The sequence below is a fragment of the Nicotiana tabacum genome, chromosome 3, assembly GCF_000715075.1.
Source record: "Nicotiana tabacum cultivar K326 chromosome 3, ASM71507v2, whole genome shotgun sequence".
NCBI lineage: Eukaryota > Viridiplantae > Streptophyta > Magnoliopsida > Solanales > Solanaceae > Nicotiana > Nicotiana tabacum.
Window position 1 is genome coordinate 214426362 of NC_134082.1, and position 24607 is coordinate 214450968.

The 24607-nt window shown below is 37.0% G+C and overlaps 1 protein-coding gene across 2 annotated transcripts; it reads right to left on the reverse strand.

The window, feature by feature from the left end:
* Nucleotides 1-10490: 10490 nt before the first annotated feature.
* Nucleotides 10491-24258, reverse strand: LOC107779605 (uncharacterized). Of its 2 annotated transcripts, none has more exons than XM_016600058.2 (9): nucleotides 23953-24258; nucleotides 23195-23244; nucleotides 21778-23028; nucleotides 18809-18897; nucleotides 13094-13196; nucleotides 12898-13002; nucleotides 11934-12051; nucleotides 11019-11177; nucleotides 10491-10865 (listed from the first exon to the last, which is right to left on the reverse strand). In XM_016600058.2, the coding sequence occupies exons 1-9, from the start codon at nucleotides 24107-24109 to the stop codon at nucleotides 10702-10704; spliced, it is 2196 nt and encodes a 731-aa protein (XP_016455544.1). In that variant the 5' UTR covers nucleotides 24110-24258; the 3' UTR covers nucleotides 10491-10701. The 2 variants fall into 2 exon arrangements, with proteins under 2 accessions (XP_016455544.1, XP_016455545.1); XM_016600059.2 differs by having other exon boundaries at nucleotides 10491-10856; nucleotides 23953-24182.
* Between the last annotated feature and the right edge of the window lie 349 nt (nucleotides 24259-24607).

A 24607-nucleotide genomic window follows, 5' to 3' on the forward strand; every position in this document is an offset into this window, starting at 1 on the left:
TTATTTTTCAGCTGTTTCTATATCTCTGTTCATCCTGATTTCATGCCTATCATTATAGGAGCAACCTTTCTTCTATGTTTTGCTCATTAAATTAATAATCTCTTATTTCTTACTAGTATATCTTTTCATTAATATTATCTTAATTTAATAAACAAGAATTTTTCATATGGTAGTTTCGGACTTAATACCATCAATTAAAGTTAGTATTAAAATGGATGGAGGCATACAATGTAAATACTTACCCGCTCATAACTTACATTTATTGATTTGATATAAATAGTGGATGTGTTACATTTTTATCTTCCTATCTTTTTTCTAATATGAAAAGGAAAGTTATACTCCAATATTGGAAATCCCTATTCCAAATAGCACTCGTTCTATGTTATGAGGAAGTTTTGCTTACTTGTTATATTTGAAGTTTGATTGGGAGGTTTCCAAGTGGCCTGTGGCGGAGCTAGAATGTCGGGAGCGGGTTCGGCCGAACCCAGTAGCTTTGGTTTGAATCCTGTATTTTTTTAAATTTTTTATTGAATATGTATAAATTATTAATCTAGAACCCAGTAATTTCAAATGATTAGAATCTCGAACCCATAAACTTGAAATTCTGGCTCCGCTTATGCAAGTGGGTGGAATTAATGTTTAAAGAGCAACACTGATGGGTTTAGAAGTTGCTAAATACCATGGAACATTAACAGGGACCAAAAACCTCATGAGGAATTAACCAATATGTGCTATACTGCTTGAGCTCATACGCACCAAAATATTTCATTCTTTAACTTGCTTTTACGTATTGAACCACAATTCACATGGTATGTTTTTGTTTTACGCGCTTCCAGCATGGATAATCTAATCAATTAAAAATTGACACGTTTTTTTACAATGACACTGTAACAATCCGAATTTTCATTCTAAGAATTTGCATTTTCGTTCAACGGCTTAAGACCTTGAGAAGCTTCGTAATATGCATCATGACCCGCATGTATGGTCAAGTTTGGGTTTTCGTAAGATTCGGAGTTAAATTTAAAGAAGAAGAAAAAAAATCTTATTTTTGAAGTTCAAATGGAAAGAGTTGACCAGAGAGTTAACTTTTGCGTAAACGACTCCGAAATGGAATTTTAATGATGTCAATAGCTTCGTATGGTGATTTTGTACTTAGATGTGTGTCCGAATTTGGATTTGGAAGTCCACAGGACAATTCGGCGCATTTCGGCGAAATAAGAAAGTTAACGTGTTCTTATTATATTATCTTATATGTGGAAGAGGTCTACTACCATGATGGATACCAACTGGATATGATAGCAAGTGCACGAGGTGTACTATAAGATATATGGGGTCTAAGGAAAGTTCCAAGTCCAAGCCAAGTTGGAAAATCACATAATAGACTAAAGTTGCAAATGAGTACGCGCAAGACCTCACTTTGGACGATCATATCTACATGGATATAATGAGTTGTGTAATGCAAAACCTATGAAATTAAAGCTCTTTGGGTCTAGTTTCCAGAACATTAAACCATTTATCATTTGGAGGTGTATACAGAAAGTTATGACCATTTTACCGGACATGTATCATAAGCGCGCCCGGCGAGCGGCCGCGCGGCAATTCAAGAGTTTTCTGCCTGTGAGCGCAGCGGAACACGGCAGGAGCGCGGTGGAGCATGTAAAATCCCTAAAATACCCCTGCACAATGTAAAAACCGAAGGGGTCCGAGATTTCCTCCATTTTTGGTCATTCAAGCACGGATTTGGGCAATTCCAAAGGGGGTTTTCACGATTTTGATTTGGGTAAGTTTCTATATCCGGAAGTGATTACATTTCATGAATCTATATCAATATTCATCGTTTATTTCGGATTTGGATGAAAGAAATTGAAGTTTTTGTAAAACTTTTCAAAAATAAAAATTTAGGATTTGAAGGTCCATTTGACATCGGAATTCAATAATTTTTGTATGGTTAAACTCGTATCGGAATGGGTTGTCGGATTTTATGAGTTTCGTCAGATTTCGATACGTGGGCCCCATTGGCAATTTTTGAGCTAAATTTTGGATTTTAATCCGAAAAAATTGTAAATTCATATAGAATTAGTTCCTACGATTCGTGTTGAGTATTTTGAATTGTTTATGACTAGATTTGAGGATTTCGGGCACGAATTCGCGAGGCAAAGGCTTATTGGAAATTTTGAATTGGTTGCAAAGCGAGGTAAGTGTTTGGTCTAACCTTAGCTTGAAGGATTAGGAGTTGTGTCCTATTTTCTTTGTGTTAATTGTTGAGTACGACGTATAGGCATGGTGGAGTATCTATACGTTGGTGTCAAACATGCCCGTGAGTCTTATACTATGATTAATGTGACTCTGTTTAGTATTGTACATACTCTATATGATAATTTCTATTAAGAAATATGGCTTGTGGAATATTATTGTTAATTGAACATGGTAGAGCGTTGGCTCAAGTTGAAAATTTAATTGTTGAACATGGTAGGGCGTTGACTCAAGTTGAGAATTGAATTGTTGAACATTGTAGAGCATTGGCTCAAGTTGAGAATTGAATTGAGCATTGACTCAAGTTAAGAATTGAATTGTTGAACATTGTAGAGCATTGGCTCAAGTTGAGAATAGAAATGTTGAACATTATAGAGCATTGGCTCAAGTTGTGAATTGAGTTGTGAAGTAAACGTGAAAGAAGAAAGGAGAGAGAGAATCATAATATTGTCTCCCTTGCCGGGATGTTATTGTTTTGATATTGTTTCCCTTGCCGGGATTTGATTGTTGTACTATTGTTCCCATGCCAGGATTTGATTGTTGTACTATTGTTCTCTTGCCAGGATTTGATTGTTGTACTATTATTCCCTTGTTGGGATTTGATTGTTGTACTATTGTTCCCTTGCCGGGATTTTATTGTGATATTTTTTATTTTCCCTTGCCCAGATGGCTTTGTGATATTTTGATTTTCCCTTGCCCAAATGGCTTTGTGATTGTTGCTTGGGTGAGGAAGAGTGATAAAGCACGAAGGGTGATGCCGTGCACATTTATATTATTCATATGGTGAGGAAAGAGTGATAAAGCACGAAGGGTGATGTCGTACCGCACGATGTACAATTCTGTGCCGATTATATTGATTTTATGGTGAGGATGAGAGTAAAAGCACGAAGGGTGATGCCGTGCAGTTTATATTGATTCTTATGGTGAGGACGAGAGTAAAAGCACGGAGGGTGATGCCGTGCATTTGTCCTTGATTTTCCCTGATTTTTGCTGATAATTGAGTTATGTTGTCATTTATTTTTATTTACTGATTTTCTATTGTTACTTGATTTTATTTTGAGGTTATAGATTCCCTTACCCTATTTGCCTTGTGATTGTTGTTTGGGTGAGGAAGAGCATAAAGCCCGAAGGGTGATGCCGTGCATTATTTTGGTGAGAGAGTGTTAAAGCACGAAAGGTGATGCCGTGTATTGTTTTGGTGAGAGAGAGTAAAAACACGAAGGGTGATGCCATGCACTTTCTACTGTTGTGTTTATTTGTTGTTATCAATTCAAGTGTTTAAACTGTTTGAATTCCTTTATTGTTGTGATCCTTTGTGTTAGAACCTACAGTGTTTGCAATATCTCACCGCATTTATACATATATATACATTTCAATACTTCAAACTTCAATAATTGTTACATCCTTAATTCAATTAGTTTCTCAATTATATCCCCTTAAGCCATTTGAGGTTGTACTTTACTTAAAAGGAATTTCTACTATATTTTGATTTATTGATTTCTCGTATTAAAGGTAATGATTCATTCGATATTGTACTTTAATTGAAAAGGGTATTTTCTTTATCAAATGATTTCTAAAAATAATTTCATCTTTTCTTGTTGATTCCTAATTGGGTTGGAAGTTGTACTCTACTTTATATTAAGTAAATGAGGCTCTTTGAACATTCTTAATTGTATTGGGTTATGGACCCTATGAATTGAGTAACATGAGAATGTTGTTGCGAAATGTGAGACAGAAACATGTGGGCACAAGGTGCCGGGAAAAATATGATGATTTTTATTAATGATAGATTATGATATAGGCACGAGGTGCCGGGAAAAATATTATGGTTTCATTTAATGGCACACGAGTTGTCAATGAGGTTGTGATATAAATATGGGCACGAGGTGCCGTGAAATTTTGAAAGTGGGCTGAGACCTATATTATTTATGATTATGAAATGAGGCGTCACAAGGTGGACTTCACTGGAAAGAATTATATTCGAAAGATGCTTATTTGAAAGATATTTATTTGAAAGAAATATATTTATTGAAAAGCATATTATTTTAGAGATTATTACTTGAGGGTTTATAGGCGAAAAAGTTATATTTGAAAGACTTGATTAATTGATTACACTTGTATTTATTATTTATTGAGAAACATTTATGTTGTTCTTGTTGCCTGCTATTTATATCACTGGTTGATCATTGTTGCCACCATTGTTATCTGCTTCATATTATTTTTGTACGCTTTATTGCACATGTTTATTTGGTAGTCTGGTCTTAGCCTCGTCACTACTTCGCCGATGTTAGGCTAGGCACTTACTAACACATGGGGTTGGTTGTGTTGATACTACACTCTGCACTCATTTGTACAGATCCCAGTGCTGTAGACTTCGGACCGCAGCAAGATTGTTGTTCCTTGTTCATCAGGCGATCCGGGGTAGTCCTGCAGGCGTCCGCAGGCCTTGGCGTCTCCTTCTATCTACTATTCATGTTTCTTTCATGTATTTCCAAATACATTGTTATATTTATTTCTCTCAGACCTTTATTTGCAGTACTCCTAGACAGTCTGTGAAGTTGTGACACCAGTCTTGGGTAGATTTGTTATGGATTGGTGCTAGCAGTATTATTAAATCTTTTCAATGCAGACTTCTGCTTATTCAATTCTGTTGTTATCTAATTGTTGACTCTTGACCGTTATCGGGAAATAAGGTAGATATTTCAGTTGGCTGGCTTGTCTAGCTTTCACTAGTAGGCGCCATCACGACTCCCGAAGGCGGGAAATCCGGGTTGTGACAGACACATAGATTATTTTACCGGCTAAAACCAAGCATATTTACTATATTCCTAATTATAACTCTCTTTACACATTCCTAAAACAACAAACGACTAAAAAAAGCCCTAAGACCCAAATTCGATTCCAGTAAAATCCACCCAAAGCGATGCGTGTACATTGATTTTGCTTCGTTTTCGTTCGATATTGAGTGGTAATTAGTGCCATAGGTGTTCGATTTGTTTGATTTTGTCCAAATATGTGCTTGAAGAACGATCATCAGTATATTGTCGGTGCTAACTTGTTGAAGTGCTCCTTGATTTCAAAACTGAAGTGCTGAAAGGGTAAGTCTTTTTAGTGTTTGTACTGTAGTCATTTTAGTGGTGGGCTTTTGTGGGAGTTGGGACTGATTTGGGACCACAATTAGGTTTTTTTTAAAGAAATTGGAGAATATTAAAATAGTGATGTCAGACTTTATTGTTGTTAATTTTCACCATGGTGGTAATTTTACCCTTGACCATAACTCGAAATATGTGGGGGAACAGGAGGTGTTAATAGATGATATAGATAAAGACCATTTTTCTATTCCACAACTATTATATTACACTAAAAAAAATGGGATATGCCACAGTGGGTGGCTTCTATTACCAAGACCCGAAAACTAATATTTTTGTCTATGTGGATAGTGACGCACAATTATTGAATATTGTGTCTAACCTTGAAAATGGAGACGAGTTACATTTGTATATTCAACATATTGTTCTAGACCCTAAGGTAGTGGATGATGTGCCTCATACTAGACTTATTGTGGTCCAGAAATAGGTTTAAGTGAAGTAAATGGTGCAACTGGGGAAACAAACACAAAAGAGAGGGAAGAGGTTGTTGCTGAAACTGAAATTAGGGAAAATGTTGATGAAAGTGAAGTGAGGGAAGAGGTTGCTGCTGAAATAGAAGAGAGGGAAGAGGTTGCTGCTGAAAGTAAAGTGAGGGAAAATGTTGTTGATGAAAGTGAAGTAAGGGAAGAGGTTGATACTGAAACTGAAGTAAGGGAAGATGATGTTACAGACCTTGATGGTGCTATTTCAGAGCTGGACAATAGTAGCGACTCAGAGTTTGATGTTGTACCAGAAAAAGATGATAGTGATGCTGATGAAGAGCTGATAGCTGTTAGGAATGAAAAGAGAACCAAGCTAAAGGCTAGAAGAAGGAAAAAACCAACTGTTCATGTATAAGTACCTCTAGGAGAAGGAAAAATAGATAGAGGGTTTGAAAACATTAGCAAGAACAAAACAGACAAATATGCTGGTAAATTAGGTGGGGATGAGGACTATGTTGATAGTTTTGATATAGGTAGTGATGATTCTGATGATGAGCTAGATGTGGAAGCTGAAATTGGTATTGATTTGCCAAGTAGAAGGAAGAGTACAAAGTTAAGATATGATCCAGATTGTGTTGTGGCTATTTTTGAACTTGGCATGATATTTGAGAATGTCAAACAATTTAGGAAGGCAGTGACTAACTATGCTATTGAATACCACACACAACTAAAACTCAGATCTAATGAGGCAACTAGGGTGAGGGTGAAATGTAAATCAAAAATTTTCCAGTGGGAGTTATTTGCAAGTCTTGACAGGGATTCATGGAATTTTATAGTTAAGAAGTATCATCCTATTCACAAGTGCAATCCAATGAACAAAAACAAGCTTTGTAATTCTAAGTATATTGCTGACAAATTCAGAGATATGATCACATCTCAGCCCTATATTAGGATCTGGGAAATACAAGAATTAGTTAGAGATAAATTGGGTTTATATGTTGGTAGAACCATCTGTTACAGTGCAAAAAAAATAGTGCTTAGGAAATTTATGGGGGATTGGAAGATGGAGTTTGCTAGATTATGTGACTATGCTAATATTATTAAACAAACCAATCCCGGTAGTACTTGCTTGGTCAAAACTGACAGAAATTCAGAGCCTGGAAATAATCTGTTTAAATATTTCTATGTCTGCTTTGATGCATTGAAGAAAGGTTGGTTGGAAGGATGCAGTATAATCATTGGTTTTGATGATAGGTGTTTTCTTAAAGTAGCATGTAAGGGTGAATTGTTGGTAGCTATTGGGAAAAATGGGAACCAACAGATGTATCCCATTGCATGGGCTGTGATAGACAATGAGTCAAAAGCATCTTGGAGTTGGTTTCCAAACAACTTAATAGCTGACTTGGAGTTGGGAGATGGAGCTAGATTAATAGTTATGTCTAATATGCAAAAGGTACTTTACTTCATCTTATTCCGTTTTATCTTTCTACTTCTGATTTCTGTTTCTGTTTTAGCTTTCTGATTTCTGACTTCATGGTTCAAAAGCTTCTCATTAGTTTTCTATTTTAGTTTACTGATTTCTGTTTTAGCTTTCTGATTTCTGTTGATTTCTATTTTGTCTACATTCTGTTTTAGCTTACTTTATTCTGCCTCATCTGTTTTCTGTTTGATTCATTATTGTTTGTAGGGTTTGGTACCAAGCATTCAAGAGTTACTACCAAATTGTGAGCATCGAATGTGTGCTAGGCATATATGGTCTAACTGGTCAAAAACTTGGAGAGGCGAGGAGATGAGAAAGCAATTCTGGAGGTGTTCTAAGGCTAGTTTTGAGGTGAAGTTGAGAAAAGAACTGGCTGATTTGGGAAAGCTTGGAAAAGGTATATATGAAAGCTTATTGAAGTATAACAAAGAGTATTGGTGTAGAGCTTTTTTCCTTGAACACTCCAAATGTGATATTGTAGAAAATAATATGTGTGAGACCTTTAATTCTTAGATATTAGCACCTAGGCACAAGTCTATTATTACCATGTTAGAGGACATTAGACATAAAGTAGTTAGGAGACATGTTGATATGATACAGTTTGCAGAGACTTGGATTACAGACATTTCTCCTATGACAAGGGTGATTCTAGAAGAAAATAAGGAGTTGTCTAGAAAATGCAAAGTTTTGTCGTTTGGAACTGATGGTTTGAGGTTGATGAGTATGAATATAGATACATAGTGAACTTAAGGAAAAGAACATGTACTTGTAGATCCTGGCAGTTAAGAGGGATCCCTTGTGCGCATGCAATATGTGAAATCTATCACCAAGAAGAAGAACCATAAAATTATGTGGATCACTGGTATAGAAAGGAGACATTTCTCAAGGCATACCAATACTTTCTTGAACCAATCCCCAACATGAAGATGTCGCCTGACACTAATAACATGGTAATTGAGCCTCATGCACCAAAGCCAATGCCAGGCAGGTCCCAAAAGAAAAGAAGAAAGGCAAAGAATGAGCTTAATAAAAAGAAGTATGGCAAGCTCTCTAAGCAATGAGTTAAGATGACATGTTCAAAATGTCATCAAGGAGGCCATAACAAGTCTACATGCCAATCAAGGGTATGTTATAAATGCAGGGGTGCATTTCCAAATGCACCTCCCCCAACTGCTCCTAGAAAATTACTGTTAGGTTAAAAGAACAAGAGGAAGATGTGCTGAATCTGCAACACCATCTGATGGACTTAAGAGGCCAAGAAATGTTGGTTTTGGATGTTACACCAACCCTACAACTGGAATGACTATCATTAATGTAAGGACTGTCTATTCACAACTTCATTTTATTATTACTACCATTTATTAAAACTGATCTATGTGCCTTTTATGTCAATTTCTGCCTTTTATGTCAATTTCAACCAGGTAGTTCGGGTGAAAGAGTTGTATCATATGGGACCAAAGTTGTAAAGGATACCAGTGCAGTCAATATCGATCTTGGATTTAAACCTCTTGGCCTTAAGTTTAAAGGCAAAAATACTATAACTACTTCCCAGCTACAACAACTAAGTGCAAACAAGAGAAGCCAAATTGGAACTTCAGCAACTACCTCTTCAATTGCAAGTCCAGCCCCTCCAGCGCCATAGTTGTGTTAGGATTGTGCTATTTTAGATTTCAGTTCATGTATTTTGCTAAGTATCCAAACTTGGATTGATTATTTTGTCTTTTTTGGGTCAGTTCATGTATTTTGCTAGTTGTTTGGAATTGTTGAAAATACTTTAGCTGGAATGCAATTTAAATGCGTTGGTAGCATTCTGTTTAATGCAATTTAAATGCCTCTGTTTAAACACGTTATCTAGTAACATCAAACTGCAGAAAAATTGCATTCAATTTAAACAAATGCATTCAGTTTTGTATGCATTCAGTTGGTAGCATCAAACTGCAGAAAAGTTGAACCAATACATAAAAACTGCAAAAAAAAAATCACCTAGGCATAACAAATTGCATAAAACTGCAAAAGTTGTTTCATTTCATTGAAGTAAGGCCACAAGCCACAATTACATCAAAAACATTAGATACACCCAAAATATATCTACCACCACTACAAACTGCCCACAAAATACTTCAACCACCAGCAAAATCACAGCAACTTCAATGACTAACGACACAGTAGCAAACCCAAATAATCAGCATCGTTACTGTAATAGAAGCCAATTTCTTTCTCCTTGTTCTTGCTCGAGCCCCTTCTTCTTCAAAAGCTTTGACCTTGTTCAGTAAACCCCAAATAACCCTATTCGCTTGGCTAGGAAACTCGTCGTCAACCTACTTAAAATAATTACATCCACCTTTGTCCTTCAAAAAAATTCATTCAAACTAAAATTAGCCCAAAAATAACAGGACTAAAAATTAATTAATTGTAGTTAATTATCACTTACCTTTTCAATTTTGCATCCATAGAACCTCCTTCCAAGATTAGATGGAGTCCATGAAGTTTTCAATTGACATTCATGACCACACCAACATGAATCGACTTTTGCTTTGAGAGACATAATAGAGAGCTTATTAAGCCAAGATTCGAACATAATTTGGAGAGAAGAATAGAAATTTTAAAAAAAATCAAGAAAAAGGTGAAGAAATAGGGCGGGATTTTGAGGGAATGGTGAAGAATTAAGGCTGGTAAGAGGGAGGAGGGTCTAATTATATTATTGGAGAAAGGAGGGATGTTACCGTTTATTGTACCGTTAATAGGCTTTTTGTCAGCATATTTCTACTGTTCACGCGCTCAAATGCAGTGATATTCACGTTATTTGCCATGTCAGTCAGACGTGTTAAACTGGTGCAGTAAAAGTATAGTAAAAGCGTTTGGGTGGAAAATGGCTTAGTTGAGGTGTTCAAGTGAACTTTCTTTGATAGTTTAAGTGTCTGTCTATGTATTCTGCCTTTTTTTTCTATGATCATGCTATTTCGTCTTCTCGGTCATCCGATAGTGTATTATGTAGTTCATTATAAAAATAATAATTTTGTACCAAATTTATTTATGTTCATGACTACGGTTTACGATAATATAATGAATGTTATTGATGAAGGTAATGTTGGGTATTTGTGATAGTTTTTAAAACTTGTAGGTATAAGTCATATTTCATGTTTTTTTTAAAGTAAAATATATTTTGAAAACTGAAGTCCAAACACATTTTAATCTTCAAACCAAACTTCACCCAAATAAGATTTTTCAAAACAAATTTAAGAAACAATGGCCAAACGCTAGCTACAACTTCACAACACTGTACGTAAACACCATGCTCAAATCTAGGTGAGTAATAACTAGCAAATCCCGGTTACAGATAAAAGGTAAAACAGCTATTAATATACAGATAGGTTTCTTTATCAGGTCCCTTCAAGATTCAGTAACGCCTACCACCAGACGTTGACATTAGGATCCGAGTTGGCTTCTTCCCCCTCTTCCCTGCATCATTTGATTTAGACGCATTGGGACCTTCAACAGCTTTTGCTTTGGACGTTACATTTGCAAAGGACAGGGTTCCAGAACTCTTTGTTCCTGAAAGAACTGAAGTCCACTGGTTATGAGCACTAATCCCACATAAGCAAAACGAAACAATAGCATGTTTACAGCAAATTGTGATGAAAACATGACAAAGAGGAATTGAGATTATAGCAGATATTCAATGTCAAAAGTCAACTATGAGAATTGAAAAGATACCAGATGCAACAGTAGAATCACGTCTGGGCTCATCCGTCTTCAGCGCTGGAGGATCACATCCAGCGGCAAAACCAAGCCTTGCAACACTGGAGAACAGCTGCTTGCCTCCAGGCACTAGGGAGCTTGATGATGTAACAGTCGTACTTGTACTTCCCAAAGCTTATCACATGTACAAACACAAGAACAATCATTTCAACTAACAGGATAACGGCTAGCACATAGGTAAAGCAATATTATAAGAACTTCAAAAACAAAGGCCAAATCTACCAAGGCCTTTGCAATCATGACGAACAAATAAACAGTTAATAGCGTCGGTGTCAATACTGCATAAGGCAAAAGTCAAACTTCTGAAATATCCGCCAGTATTCAAGCTCAATTTAGCTTCCGACAGAAACCATTTTCTATAACGATTTGAGTCACATAATTACTAGCAAGAAAGTGATTGTATATGTTGAGACATAACTAACTAAATAACAGTATGTTCTTTCTAAAGATGATATGATCACATACTTCAACATGGTACCAGAGCAGGTAAATGTTCTCAGTTCAAGTCTCACCGCCAACCATTATCAATAATGAATTTCACGTACTTAGTCCGTGAAATTGAATCAAATCTCGCAGGTAAGGGGCACGTTGAAGAGACAATTAAATAAAGAAAAGTGTAATCTCTCTAACAGCTTAAGCTTTTAGATAAGATAGGCCACACACTTCAACAATGTGCACAATTAAGCACTTTATTAGATGAAGATTATGCACTTAAAGGAATATAATTGTCTAATAACCAACCAAGTAATGGTATGCTCATCTTCCACTTATATAAAGACTGGGAAATTAGCAGATATACTCCGGGATGGTTAAAACCACGTAAGATGAGAACATAAAACCCATTTACATAAATAGCAATTTTTGACGTACCTTCGAAGTCATCGCTAGTGAAATTAGGCTGTTCTGTGTAAGAAGGTCCTGCAAAGCTAAAAGGCAAAGGCTCTAAGTGCATGCCAATGGCTTCAGCTTTAACTTTTTCACGCAGTTCCTGGATAAAGAAAAATATCATCTTTGAATAGCTTCTCAAAAAAAAAAAAAAGGAATCATCCAAACCAAGTTTCTTATTAAATCGTGTGCACTGTCAACTTGGGTTATCATGAGAGCGTAATCGATGCTGAGAAGAAAGAGATGTGAACAGAGCATTAACAAGCTGTTTTTCAATACAAGACATCCAAACCACTATAACGACCTCATTCCAATCTAGCCAAGAAAAGGGATGGCAATGGGGCAGGGCCATCTATAGCCTGAGTAAAGGGATGGCAATGATATACTCCCCGTTAAGTTAGTTTTTCTTATCTTTCACCGCTTTACTTATTTTTCTTCTCATCAATTCTTTTACATCATTTTGATTTCTTTTTTTTATAGAAGATGTGAGAGCATCTCTAGAGGCTTTATAAGTCATCTCTTGGGCGCAACTGTCCATCTTATTTTGGGTTAAATGAAGTAGGATGGATTGGGGACTTCCTAGTATAAAACTATCAGTTAAGGACTGGCCTAACGCTTTTACTTGTCAATCTTATTGTGAACCAGAGCAATTGCGATGCGTTTTTAGCTTATAACATATATGTTGATCTTAAGCACTCTTATTTTGCTATATGAAAATTAATCTTATAACACAAAAAGGATCTAGTTACATACTAAAGGTAGACCGTGGAATCCTACACATTTTCTCTCTAAAAAGTCCCTCCACTGATCTTCAGCAGGTGTTATTTATATCCTGCACTTGTTCACTCTGGGATTTTCTAAGCATCATAAACCCATGATGCTAAACCATTCAATTGCACAAGAACAGAAAAATCAACTGAAATTCTGATGAGAAGCATGGGCTACAAACCTTCCTAGCTAGCCACTTCCTTTGTTTTTCCCTACTTTTGATCTCCTCCATAAATGGAGAAAGTGCATCCATGGGCAACATCTTGCTGAGATTAATTTCACAGAGCTGAAAATTACAAGCGAAAAAATTAGAGTGAACCAACCAATTAATGAAGTAAAGTCAACACACTTCTAGAAATAAGCATCACAGCAAGTACCTGAAACGTTGTTGTCAAAGAAAAATGACTTAAGAAGCGGTAGCGCCTTCTCATGGCCTCAGATTGCGTCACAGACTCCATTTGTAATATCTTTCCACTAATTCTGTATCCAAAATTCCTATTCTAAGTGGTTGCACAATAACAAATGGCATATGCTCAAATATATTCACATAGACAGGTATATAATGTTATTTTCGAGTAAGCATGGTATTTACCACCCTTTAGCCTCTGTCCCTCCTTACTGGTAAACCTATTCCCTCTATCAGCTCACAGCACAGTTCACCGCACCCACCTACCCCTAAATAAAAGAAACCAGCAAGCGGCAACTCTATGCCTTTTCTAACACCCACCTGTCCATCCTTCCCCTTTGTCATAGCAAATCCATCCTTCCTATGGCCTTCACAAGCCAAAGGAAATCGCCATCCCCAACCCTTCTGGTCAGTTTACCAGCAGCACCAACAGTTCCTCTAGAATATGTCCAAATTATATGACTCCCCTACCCAAATTCACTTTGAATCACAGTTCAAGAACAGAAAATGAAGCTAACTACCTTCTGTAACATAGGTGAGAGAAGGTAAAGGGGGTTGAAATGAGATTTAAGCTGAAACTTTGAGGAGGGGACTCTCCCCTTCATGTCATGTGTAAAGCCCTCTTTTCCTCTTTATGCAACTTAGATAAATTGGTCTAATAATCCCCACTTCATATTTTGGGAAAAGGGGCCTTATAAAAGATGCATACATAAAAAGGTAACCTTTAAGGGGCTGGAGGGACATTAACACAAACCTCACTGTTCTTACCCGCAAGAAGAACATAGGGTGAGCAACATTCATCTTTTCCCCAATGTGACCTAAGTTGCGATAGATTCACCAGTTTCCTGGCTGTGCCAATCTCATAACCAGTCTAAGATTTGGTCTATAGATGAAACCAACATATGATGAAGGATGAAATTGCACAAGCTAGATATGGTGAATATTAAGGATAAAGTTGAGCAAAATAGTTAACCACTAAAACGGAAAAAAGAGCCAAGAAAAGAGGGAAAAGAAAGGGAGGACCACATTCAACAGACTGGTGACACTACCAGCCGGCCACTCTGTTCTCGCCTGCTTTGCCGAAACATTCCTCATTGTTGCAGAATTCTCCCCTCAGTACCCCTTATAATTCATACTCTCATACCCTTTGAGACCCCTTGCACACCATAGCCCTGTGCAAACTCCTCTACACCCCAAGCTTAGCATATCCCCTGCTCCTTTCCCAGTCACTATTCACTATCTCTGTCCCTCCCTAGAACTTGTCGTAACCATTTTTCTTCCTATGATTCAGATGCATCACGCCCTTCCTTTGCTTGCCGAGATCGTCAAAAACTTCCCCCTTCACACAGCACCTCTTCCAGAATCCCTTTCTGAATTAGCTATTCTCTGATGAAAAGTGAGAATGGGGATTTAATCTGTTTGTTGGCTTGCCAGCTATCTAGCAAAAGAAGGTTTTTCAAAATGTACCTTCAAACTTTGTCCAGTAGGTCACATGTGTCAAAATAGAGCTAGGTTTTAGTAGCCAATCGCACCAAGGACCATCCGGAACAGAAGACATCTATCAAGGACGAAATTGAAACCCCAGAAGAGTAGGGACGAAATTGCAACTTCCATCAAGGAGTAAATTAATCCACATAAGGAGTAAAGTTGTCTCCGAGTGACCTATAGGTCACGGGTTCAAGCCGTGGAAGCAGCCACTAATGCTTGCATTAAGGTAGGCTGTCTACATCACACCCCTTGGGGTGCGGCCCTTCCCAGGACCCGCGTGAACACGGAATGCCTTGTGCACCGGGCTGCCCTTTAAGACATTCGTACAATCTGATTGTTGCCTCCTTACAAATGACAGTAAAGTATAGAACAACCTAAATGTGTCAAAACTGATTTTGATGGGTCCTCCGGTGTGCAGTTCCTATGAAACCAACTAAAATAGACACAATAAAACAGAGATCCCTTTCGCCGATGTCAATGAGGAATTAACAATCAAGAAAACAAAACAGAAAAGCGCGCGCTTCGTCGCTTTAAGCGCGAAGCGACGCGACGCGACACAGTGTCGCTTCTAGCTCCCTGAGGCGACTCGATCTTCAGAAGCGCACGCTTCACTAGAAAAAGCGAGGAAGCGAAGAAAGCGATGAAGCGATCGCTTTTGTGCAAAAAGCGCATGGGGGCCTTTTTTTTTTAAAAAAAAAATTTGGGTCTATTATTCTATTAGACAAAACATACCCTAAATCGACAAAAAACCCCAATCTCCTTCACAAAAAACAGAGGTCTCAAATCAGTCGCTCGACCAGTCGACCTCGAAGGCTTGAACACTTCTCCCTTCTTCAGTTCTTCTCCTTTCTTCTTCAGTTCTTCTCGTTTTTTTCTTTTTTCTTTCTTCTTCTTCTTTCTTTCTCCAGAATAGAGTAAGTATCCTTTTTTTTCTTTTTTTTTCCTTCTCATTTTAGTGTATATTTCAGCATATAAAATTAATCATTATATGTATTTCATTTTATTATTATATTTCAGCATTTAAATTAATTATATATGTTATTATTATATTTCAGCATATAAAATTAATTATACATATGTTATATTTTCAGTAAAACTTTCAAAATCAAGCACAAGAATTCCACAGCCTACAGACCTCAAATGAATGGAGCCGTAAAAGTGTCCAACAAAAACATCAAGAAGATACTCCCTCCGTTTCAATTTATGTGAACCTATTTCCTTTTTGGTCTGTGCCAAAAAGAATGACCCCTTTCCTTATTTGGAAACAATTTACCTTTATGCAATGATTTATAGCCACACAAAATATATGTGCCTTATTTTACACCACAAGTTCAAAAGTTTTCTCTCTTTTCTTAAACTCTGTACCCAGTCAAATGGGTTCACATAAATTGAAACGGAGGGAGTATATAATATGTATTTTCAGTTTATTTGATTATGTATTTTCTTATATCTTAATAGGGATTTCAAAATGTCTCAAAGTTCGAAAGAGAAAGACCCGGCTTGGCGATATGGTGATAGAGTTAATGAGAAGAATACAAATGTTGTATGCCAGTTTTGTAACAAGACGACAACGGGTGGAATTTATCGCTTTAAATACCATCTTATTGGTGGCGATAGAAACGTCACAACTTGTCCGAAATGCCCACCGGAGGTGAGGGAAGAAATAAAGAATTTTGTTGAGAAGAAGAAGGAGCAAAAAAATCAAATGAGTCATCAACTAATGGTGACCAATCTTGATGATGATGATGCTGATATTGAAGAATTGTCACTTCCAACAAAACGGGGAAGAGATGGGTCAAGCCATAGATCATCGACTACAGGTCCTATAGATTGCTATTTCCCAAAGAAGCCGGAAGCAAAGAGCGGTGGAAAAGATGTACAAAAATTGCTAAAGACATTTTGAGGGATCGTGCAGTTAGAGCTTTTGCACGATAGGTCTATGATGCTGAGCTCCCCTTCAATTGTGTCAACTATGACACTTTTGGAGACTTTATTGAGGCCGTTGGTCAATACGGACCTGGAATGAAGCCTCCCACTTATCATGAAATAAGAGGTCCTTATCTAAATAAGGAAGTTGAGGAGACTAATAAAATTGTTGAGGAGCATAAAGTTGTGTGGAACAAGTATGGCTGCTCCATTATGATGGATAAGTGGACGACAAGAATTGGGAAAATGACTATTAATGTGCTGGTGAATTCTCGTAGGGGAAGTTTGTTTCTTGAGTCCATTGATGCTAGCGACTCATCCACTGAGTACATCAAAATGTTCACCTTATTTCAGAACACCATCGAAAAGATTGGCCTAAGCAAAGTTGTTCAAGTGGTCACTGATAATGCAAGTGAAAATGTGAAAGCGGATGGCATGATTGAAGGAGCGTACAAGAATGTCTATTGGACTCCATGTGCGGCTCATTGTATCAACTTGATGTTCGGGGACATTTTCAAGGAAAAACCCTTCTCTACAGTTTTTGGCCAGGGCGTTAGGGTACATTCTTATATTTCTCAACGGCCCTTGTTATTGAATAATGATGAGAAGAGTCACCATGCAAAAAAAAATTGGTGAAACCGGGCAAGACAAGGTTCGCCACTGCTTTCTTGACTTTGCATAGTATCCACTTGCAAAAAGCCAATTTAAGAAAGTTGTTCACTTTAGAGGAATGGAGCAGGAGTAAATTTGCAAAGGAAAGTGCGGGGAAAGATGTTGCACGCATTATTCTTTCTTATTTTTTTGGAATAATGTCCTTCATGCTCTTAAAATTGGTGGCCCTTTGGTTAAAGTACTCCGTTTGGTGGATGGGGAGCGAAAACCACCAATGGGCTACCTCTGTGAAGCTATGGATAGGGCCAAAGAGGCTATTCAAGCATCATTCACTGATGAGCTGAAATATGCAAAGGTCTTTCATATCATTGATGCAAGATGGAATGAGCAGCTTAATAGACCTTTGCATGCAGCTGGACTTATTTTGAACCCGTCACTCTATTATGATCAGCATGAGAATAATTCATTGGCTAAAGAAGTGTGGACAGGATTCCATCAGGTTGTTATCAAGTTGACCCCAGATGAAGACTTGCAAGAAAAGATAGTAGATCAGCTTGCTACTTACAAGGCAGCTAAAGGACTTTTTAAGCTTCGACTTGCAATTAAACAAAGAAAGACGAAGTCGCCAGGTGACCAAGTGTTTCTATATTTTATAGCTCTAACTTCAATTTATTTTTTATACTTATTAACTCTTGAACATTTTTTTTGACTTCTATAGTTGAGTGGTAGGACCAATATGGTGTAGAGACTCCGGAGTTACAGACTTTCACCATCAAAGTTCTAAGTTCAACTTGTAGCTCATCCGGATGTGAAAGGAACTAGAGTGTTTTTGAACACGTGAGAAATAAAAAGAATTATTTCGTGTTTTGAGATAAAGTAAATTATATCTCAATTGTCCAAACTCCTACTAATTAGTTGACACATCTTGTTTGCAGATTCATACAAAGAAGAGGAATCGACTAACCTTGAAGCGCCTCCATAATCTAGTGTACATAAAATACAATAGAGCATTGAGATGTCGCTACAACCACCGCAATATAATTGATCCAATTCTTTTGGACAATATTGATGAGGCTAATGAGTGGCTAAACGGAGTCCCCAAAAATTGTGAAGATGAAGAGGTATTTGAAGGCGACTCCGATTTCACTTGGGGTGATGTTGCGGTTGATAGTGGAGTTGGGGAGAACCGGAGAATCCTTATGGTTTAAGGAGATATACTCCAAGTTCAAGCTCTATTAGGAAGTCGATCCCTATCCCTAATTGATGAAGATGAAAGTGATCATGAAGAGGAGGGGGAAGAAGAAGATGACGAGTAATATGAAGATAATAGAGGAATTCAAGATTTTGACAATCTTGAAGAAGAAGAAGAAGAAGAGTAGAATGATTTGCTTGTCCTATGGTTTGTGGATGATTTGGTGGTACCTAGTACCTACTTTTAAGTTTTTAAATTGAAGTTTTTGATTATTTATAATTTTACATTATGTTTTTTAAGAATCGGGCTTCACTTTAATAAAGTGTGCGCTTCGCTTTGCGCTTCGCTTTTGAAGCGAGGCGAGACCTTGTCGCTTTTTTGCAAGTCGCGCTCTCAAAAACACTGCTTGCCACCTATCACTGGAAGATACAGCATAACTTACTGTAAGAATGTAACTAGCTTTCAAACCTGTTAGGAAGACTATCATAGCCACCGTAGTAACGCAGAAGACACTTCATGTTCAGTGGATGAAGGATAAGGTGCTGACCATCAACTGCCTGAAATAATCAGGAAAGCATAAAACATGTATCAAGCTGTACATTACATATCTCTCACACACAACAAAAAGAAAAAAAGAAGGATATTGACTAAACAGAAATGTTATGCTTAGTTTGAGTTGACAAAAGAAATTGAGGCAGCAATACTATCAAATGTTATGCTTAGCTTCAGACAAGATTATGCTAGGATGCATTAAGGAGTTGCCGTGGAGCTAAAGGGAAGAAGCAAGCGGAAGCAGAAGAAAGCATGAGAAATGACCCCCAGGCAATTAATTGGACCATTTGAAGAAGAGGCAAAAGAGGACCTTTGAAGGTGTCAATAACACATATTCACAAGTGGAAAGTTTGTCACTCTTTTTTGTCTATTTTGAAGCCAAAGCATTCAAGTTTCTACGAATGATCAGATGACCTTCATGGAAAACAATATCTTTATATGGTACATCTATATTTTTGCATACATGGGCTTCCCGTTTCTGTGAATGAAATCCAATCACTAGGCTCTACAACATACAATTTTATCAACTACATGCGTTGATATATTAAAAACGTAATAGCACACAAAATTAAGAACGGAATATTCTTTGTGGAAAATGGCTTTACCCGACTTTGCCTGATGTATTTAAGTAAGGGAGACTATCTATATCTATATCTACATATAGATTTTTCGATCAGCAGCTAAAACCCCACTGAAGAACTTGTTCATGAAAAGGTAGATTCAACAGAATCAAATCAATCACTTCAAAACAACAATAAAGTCTGAAACTTGCTCCAAGTCATCCCAACCACCAGCAACAAACTGAGTGCCTGAAAACACTGGAAAGACTTCTCTTTTATACCTCCCTTCAATTCAACAATGTTATGAAGCTCAGGTGAGGGATAAGTACCATGCAAACAGAAAAGAACCAACTATCCAACAAAAATAGTGATCTTAGAGACCAAGGTTTAAATTCCAAAAAAAAAAGCTTCGGGATGTTTCTCCATCTACTAAACCTTGATGGACATGGTTACCGAGTACTTGTGCTTGGTAAGCGATGAATATAAATTATTCATGTATTTTCATACATATAAATAAGGATTTTTAAATAAACCATGAATAAATATATTCGATTATCCTATACTTTCTAACAACTTTTGCAGAAGAAAGATGAATTGAGGAAAGAGTACTACAAGCAAAATAAAGAGGAAAAAGAGCAATGCACGTGGTAAACAAAAGTGAATGTAACTTTGAAGTCACAATATCAAATTTTGAAGTCACAACATTAAGTCTTGAAGTTACAACATCAAAACTTAAAGTTGCAACATCATCTCACCTTCGCTACTCATATTGTATTGTGACGCGGGGGGGGGGGGGGGGTCTTTGGGCAAGAGAAAACTACTCTTTGGTCTCTCTTTTGTCTTTAGTATTTTCTACTAGTTGTCTTTCTTTAGAAGAATAATATTTCTTCATAAGTTCTTTGTTTCTAAATTAGTTTTTTCTTACTTCATAATGGAGTAATCTTTTTTTGTTGGGATAGTTGATGAAGCTTGATATATATATTATAATACTATTTCAGTTTAATATATCCTTGGCTTGAAACTTTCTTTTTATACTTTGTACTGTGCTGTAATAATAGTTTTAATTAATCATTATTATCACTTCTACATAATTTTATCTCTAAGTTATTTTTATATTGATTTGTAATTCTCACGAAGCAAAATTGATATATAATAACCAATGAATAAAATAGTATTGTGAGAGTAATTTTTAGTAAACTATTATTCCAAGTTCGTAATCTTGCTTGCCTCAGTTTTAATTTTCACGGAGGAATTGTTGTAGGCAAGATTATTGATTTTCTAGTAAAAATATTCTCACGAAGTTTTTACTACCTCTTGGCACAATTCAAGCAAGAAAAATATTTCGGTCTAATCATCACTAGTTTTAACTCAATTAATCACATAACCTCACGGAGTACTATTAATTGACTATTTCTTAGTGAACTAAATATAATTGCATTAGCAATAAGCAATTATTCCTCAGAGAAATACATGTAAAAATTGAAATTTTATTGTAATATATTATCAAGTGAATTCAACGAATCCAATCTTTATGGGACGATATCATAAACTATACTAGAATTTGACAAAGCACGAGCAGGAAAATTCTATACACATTGGCCTCGTAAAATAGTGCATACCAAGCTGAACATGGCACCATCATTATAAGAAAATAGTGATCTTTGGCTATTTCATTGGTACCTGCCAAGCACAGATGATCTTACTACTTTTGTTGTTAAGTATGCCACAGTCGTTGAAGGAATAGGTTAATTTCTTCTTACAAGGTCTAATCACCTCATGAGCTAACTTTTAGTATGAGCTACGCTCAAGGTCCATTTGCTTAGCTATGTATCAGAGCTAGATTCATCCCTATTCTTTGTTACTCAATAGTGGCTACCATGCTATGTTGTCTACTCTCCAAATGTCCAGTCCTTGACGTAAGGGGCAGGACCAGAGGAGGGGGGGTTTAACGGTTGTTAAGTGTCTCATATTTGTAAAAAAAATTGGTTGTTGCTCCTTATATATTTCTGGGTAATCCTCACCTCATTAGCTAACTTTAGGGGTGAGTTAGGCCAAATGTCCATTTTCTTAACAATACACATGTATCTAAATGTAATACACAAGTACTTGCATAAGAAAGACAACGTAATGATTAAGAAGTTCTTTTTTCTGAGAAGGATTAAGATGTTCTTTTGAAAACATGACAAGGTTTGAGATGTTCCCTCGAGAATATGGCAGTTTGAATTCCACATACTTACAGAAAATAAATACTCACAAAAAAGGTTATTTAATAATTGCTCCCCTATGTATATGATACCAAAAAACATGATCCGCAATTAAATTCACCTGGTAGAAACTGTAGGAATTGATCTCTTCTCTGTCCGTAACGCCACTATTGTCTTTTTGTACGCTCTTGTTATTGTCATATAAGGTCAATGAAGATCCAACACAATCTCCTACTGATTCAGCATCTGCAGCTTGAATAAGCTGAGAGTCCCTCACTGCCTTATGGAGAGTTGAATTCTCCTGCGATATCGGCTGATCAGCGGGATGACTGGATGGCATTTCTGGAGTAGATGGACCAGACGGGGTCTGAGAACTTTCTGGTGACAGAGATCCATTAGGACACTTTCCCAAATAATTGTCTCTGCTAGTGTTGTTTTTGACAGCAATGTGTTGCTCATTCCAATATTTCTTCCTCTGCTCCAATTGTTCCATTGCGGCACAGACAAAGGGAAGTTTCTCCATGTCATCAACTAGGCCTGAATCTGCTCTAGCTAACCAACTATCAAGATCAGACACTGCCTGTCGGACAGAAAGGTCGACATCTGAAGTAAATGTGAACTTAGAAAAGGACTTCTGAACCTCCTCTGTAGCACCAGTGCCATCATTATTTTTCAAAGATAAAGTAAATGAATCCTTGTCGCGGGTCAAAAGGACAAACTCTATGGCATCACCAACACGATGTTGCTTAACGTTCTCAATTTGGATGGTGTACAAATCCTTCGAAGATATCATCATAAAGCACAAGGGACATTTCTTCCTGAAATCGTCTTTCCGCTCATCGTCTTCATAGATCATTAAATATTGCATAACACAAGGAAAACAAAAGATATGACCACATGATGTTATCTGAGGACAGAAAGGATCCTCTAAGCATATTGGGCATTGCACATGAAATGGAGTGGAATATCTCACACAAACAATATCCTCCCATTGTAAAATTTTGTCCGGATCCATTGAGTCAGGCGTGTAATTGCCTGAATCCAACAGAACAAACTTGTAATTTGCTTGGAGAAACAAGTCTTTGTTGTAAGGCTTTCTCTTCATGTATCTCCTTGGAGGAGGAGCCCTAGTTTGTGGACGAGAAATGGGATCATAATGAAAATTCAGCAAGTGGTTGCCACTAACCATCTGGGTTCTTCTTGGAGCTGAGCGCGTTGCAATTCCTTGAGGACTATTGGAGCCAAAATGGTCGCGTCTGCTGGAAGGATCAATGGTCCCAGCTGATTTCCCTGGTTCATGCAGTGAGATTCTACCATTTTTGGGACGTCCCAAACTTCTGAAACCATCTTGACTGGTACTGAAGTTGTTCACCTGCAGTATTTTGAAGAGCAAATCATCCAAGTAACCGGCAATGGAATGAACAAATAAGGAGTTAAAAAACAGATCATGACATTTAGCGTCTAAGGGGTGCATTTGTGAAAGAGCTACATAATTAAATGGTTTAAGAGAAGAGAAGCTGCAAAATGCAAAATTTTACCTTTTTGGAAGATCCGCCAGTAGCATGTGATGTAGTAGGAGCCATGTTTCCTGAGAAAACAAAAACTAAAGCATGATATGGAGAAAACAACTACATTGGGCAAGCTGAAGAGTACTATGATAGAGGTACTCATTCCCTTGAAAAACAAACAGAGGAAAAGGAAAACTCAACTGAAAAAGAGGTATGACGCAAGACAAATGCAACAATATGACCAGGGGCGGAGGCGCATTGAGCCAAGCGGTGTCATCCGACACCGCTTGGCCGGAAATTTTATTTATTAATATATATGTAAATAATCTAAAAATAAGAAATATAGTTTAAATATAATAAATGACACAACTTGACGTTAACAACTATATTGGCCCGTTGGTGAAGCAATCCAGTTTCTGCTTGTGGTCAAGCATTTGACTCCCCACGGTTTAACAACTTTTTTCTTAATATTTTAGTATTCTTCTGGAATTTTTTTGAAAGAAGCAGCGTCCTATTGAGTAAATGTTTGCTGTCTTATAGAGATTTTTTGTTTTGTTTATTTTTGTACTGAGTCTATTATGAGTACATTCTATAAAAATAAAAGTTCGTGGGGGGAACTGTACTACTGTATTTAAATTGTGTTTTCATAAAGTATGATTTTATTAAAGCAATCTCTTTATTTGTTACCCTCTCTAAATTTCGATACCGCTTCCAAAAAATTCTGCGTAGGCCCCTGAATATGACATTATAACATAGGCAGAGTTGAATTAGGTAAAAGAGCATAATACCTGAGAAGTTGTCGGAGGAAATTGAGGGAGAGTCGCCGAGTGGGCGAGGGGGTTCTTGTTGCTGTTTGGATCCATGATTGGAGTTAGGGTTTGGAGAGCTTGGGGAAGAAGAAGAGGAAGCCGTATGATTGTCGCTATGGGCAGACAAGATGGACATGAAATTCCAACAAAGATTTCCTGGGAGATTATAGCGAGCGGGGGTTACTGCTGTTGATCTTTTCGGGCTTTAGCCTCCGAAGACCCAAATATATAAGGCGGGGAAGAGGGGGGGGGGGGGCGGGTGTAACTTGGCACCAAGTCATTTACAGCTTGTTTGGATAGGGGTTAGCTATTGTATTATATGGTATTGTTATTTTTAAATAAAATGTATGTTTTGATTATTATTTAAATTTTATTGTATCGTATTGTTAAATCAATCGTTACGTAACGACGAAATGTGTCATTTTATGCATGTATCATATTGTTATTTTTAAATAGGATGTTTGTTTTAATTGTTACTAAAATTTTATTGTATCGTATCGTTAAATCCGTCATTGCATAATGACGAAATGTGCCATTTTATGTAACGACCGATTTGGTGTGGTCGTGTCGTTACCTTGTCTTTTTCTCTCATCTCACCCTTTATTATTATTATTAAATAATTTTATTTTCTCAT

Coding starts and splice junctions, on each gene's coding strand:
- LOC107779605 (XM_016600058.2), bottom strand. CDS start 24,109: ATGTCCATCTTGTCTGCCCATAGCGACAATCATACGGCTTCCTCTTCT. Junction 23,029..23,194: donor CTGGCGGATCTTCCAAAAAG/GTAAAATTTTGC, acceptor AAAATACTGCAG/GTGAACAACTTCAGTACCAG. Junction 10,866..11,018: donor TGATTCTACTGTTGCATCTG/GTATCTTTTCAA, acceptor AGTGGACTTCAG/TTCTTTCAGGAACAAAGAGT.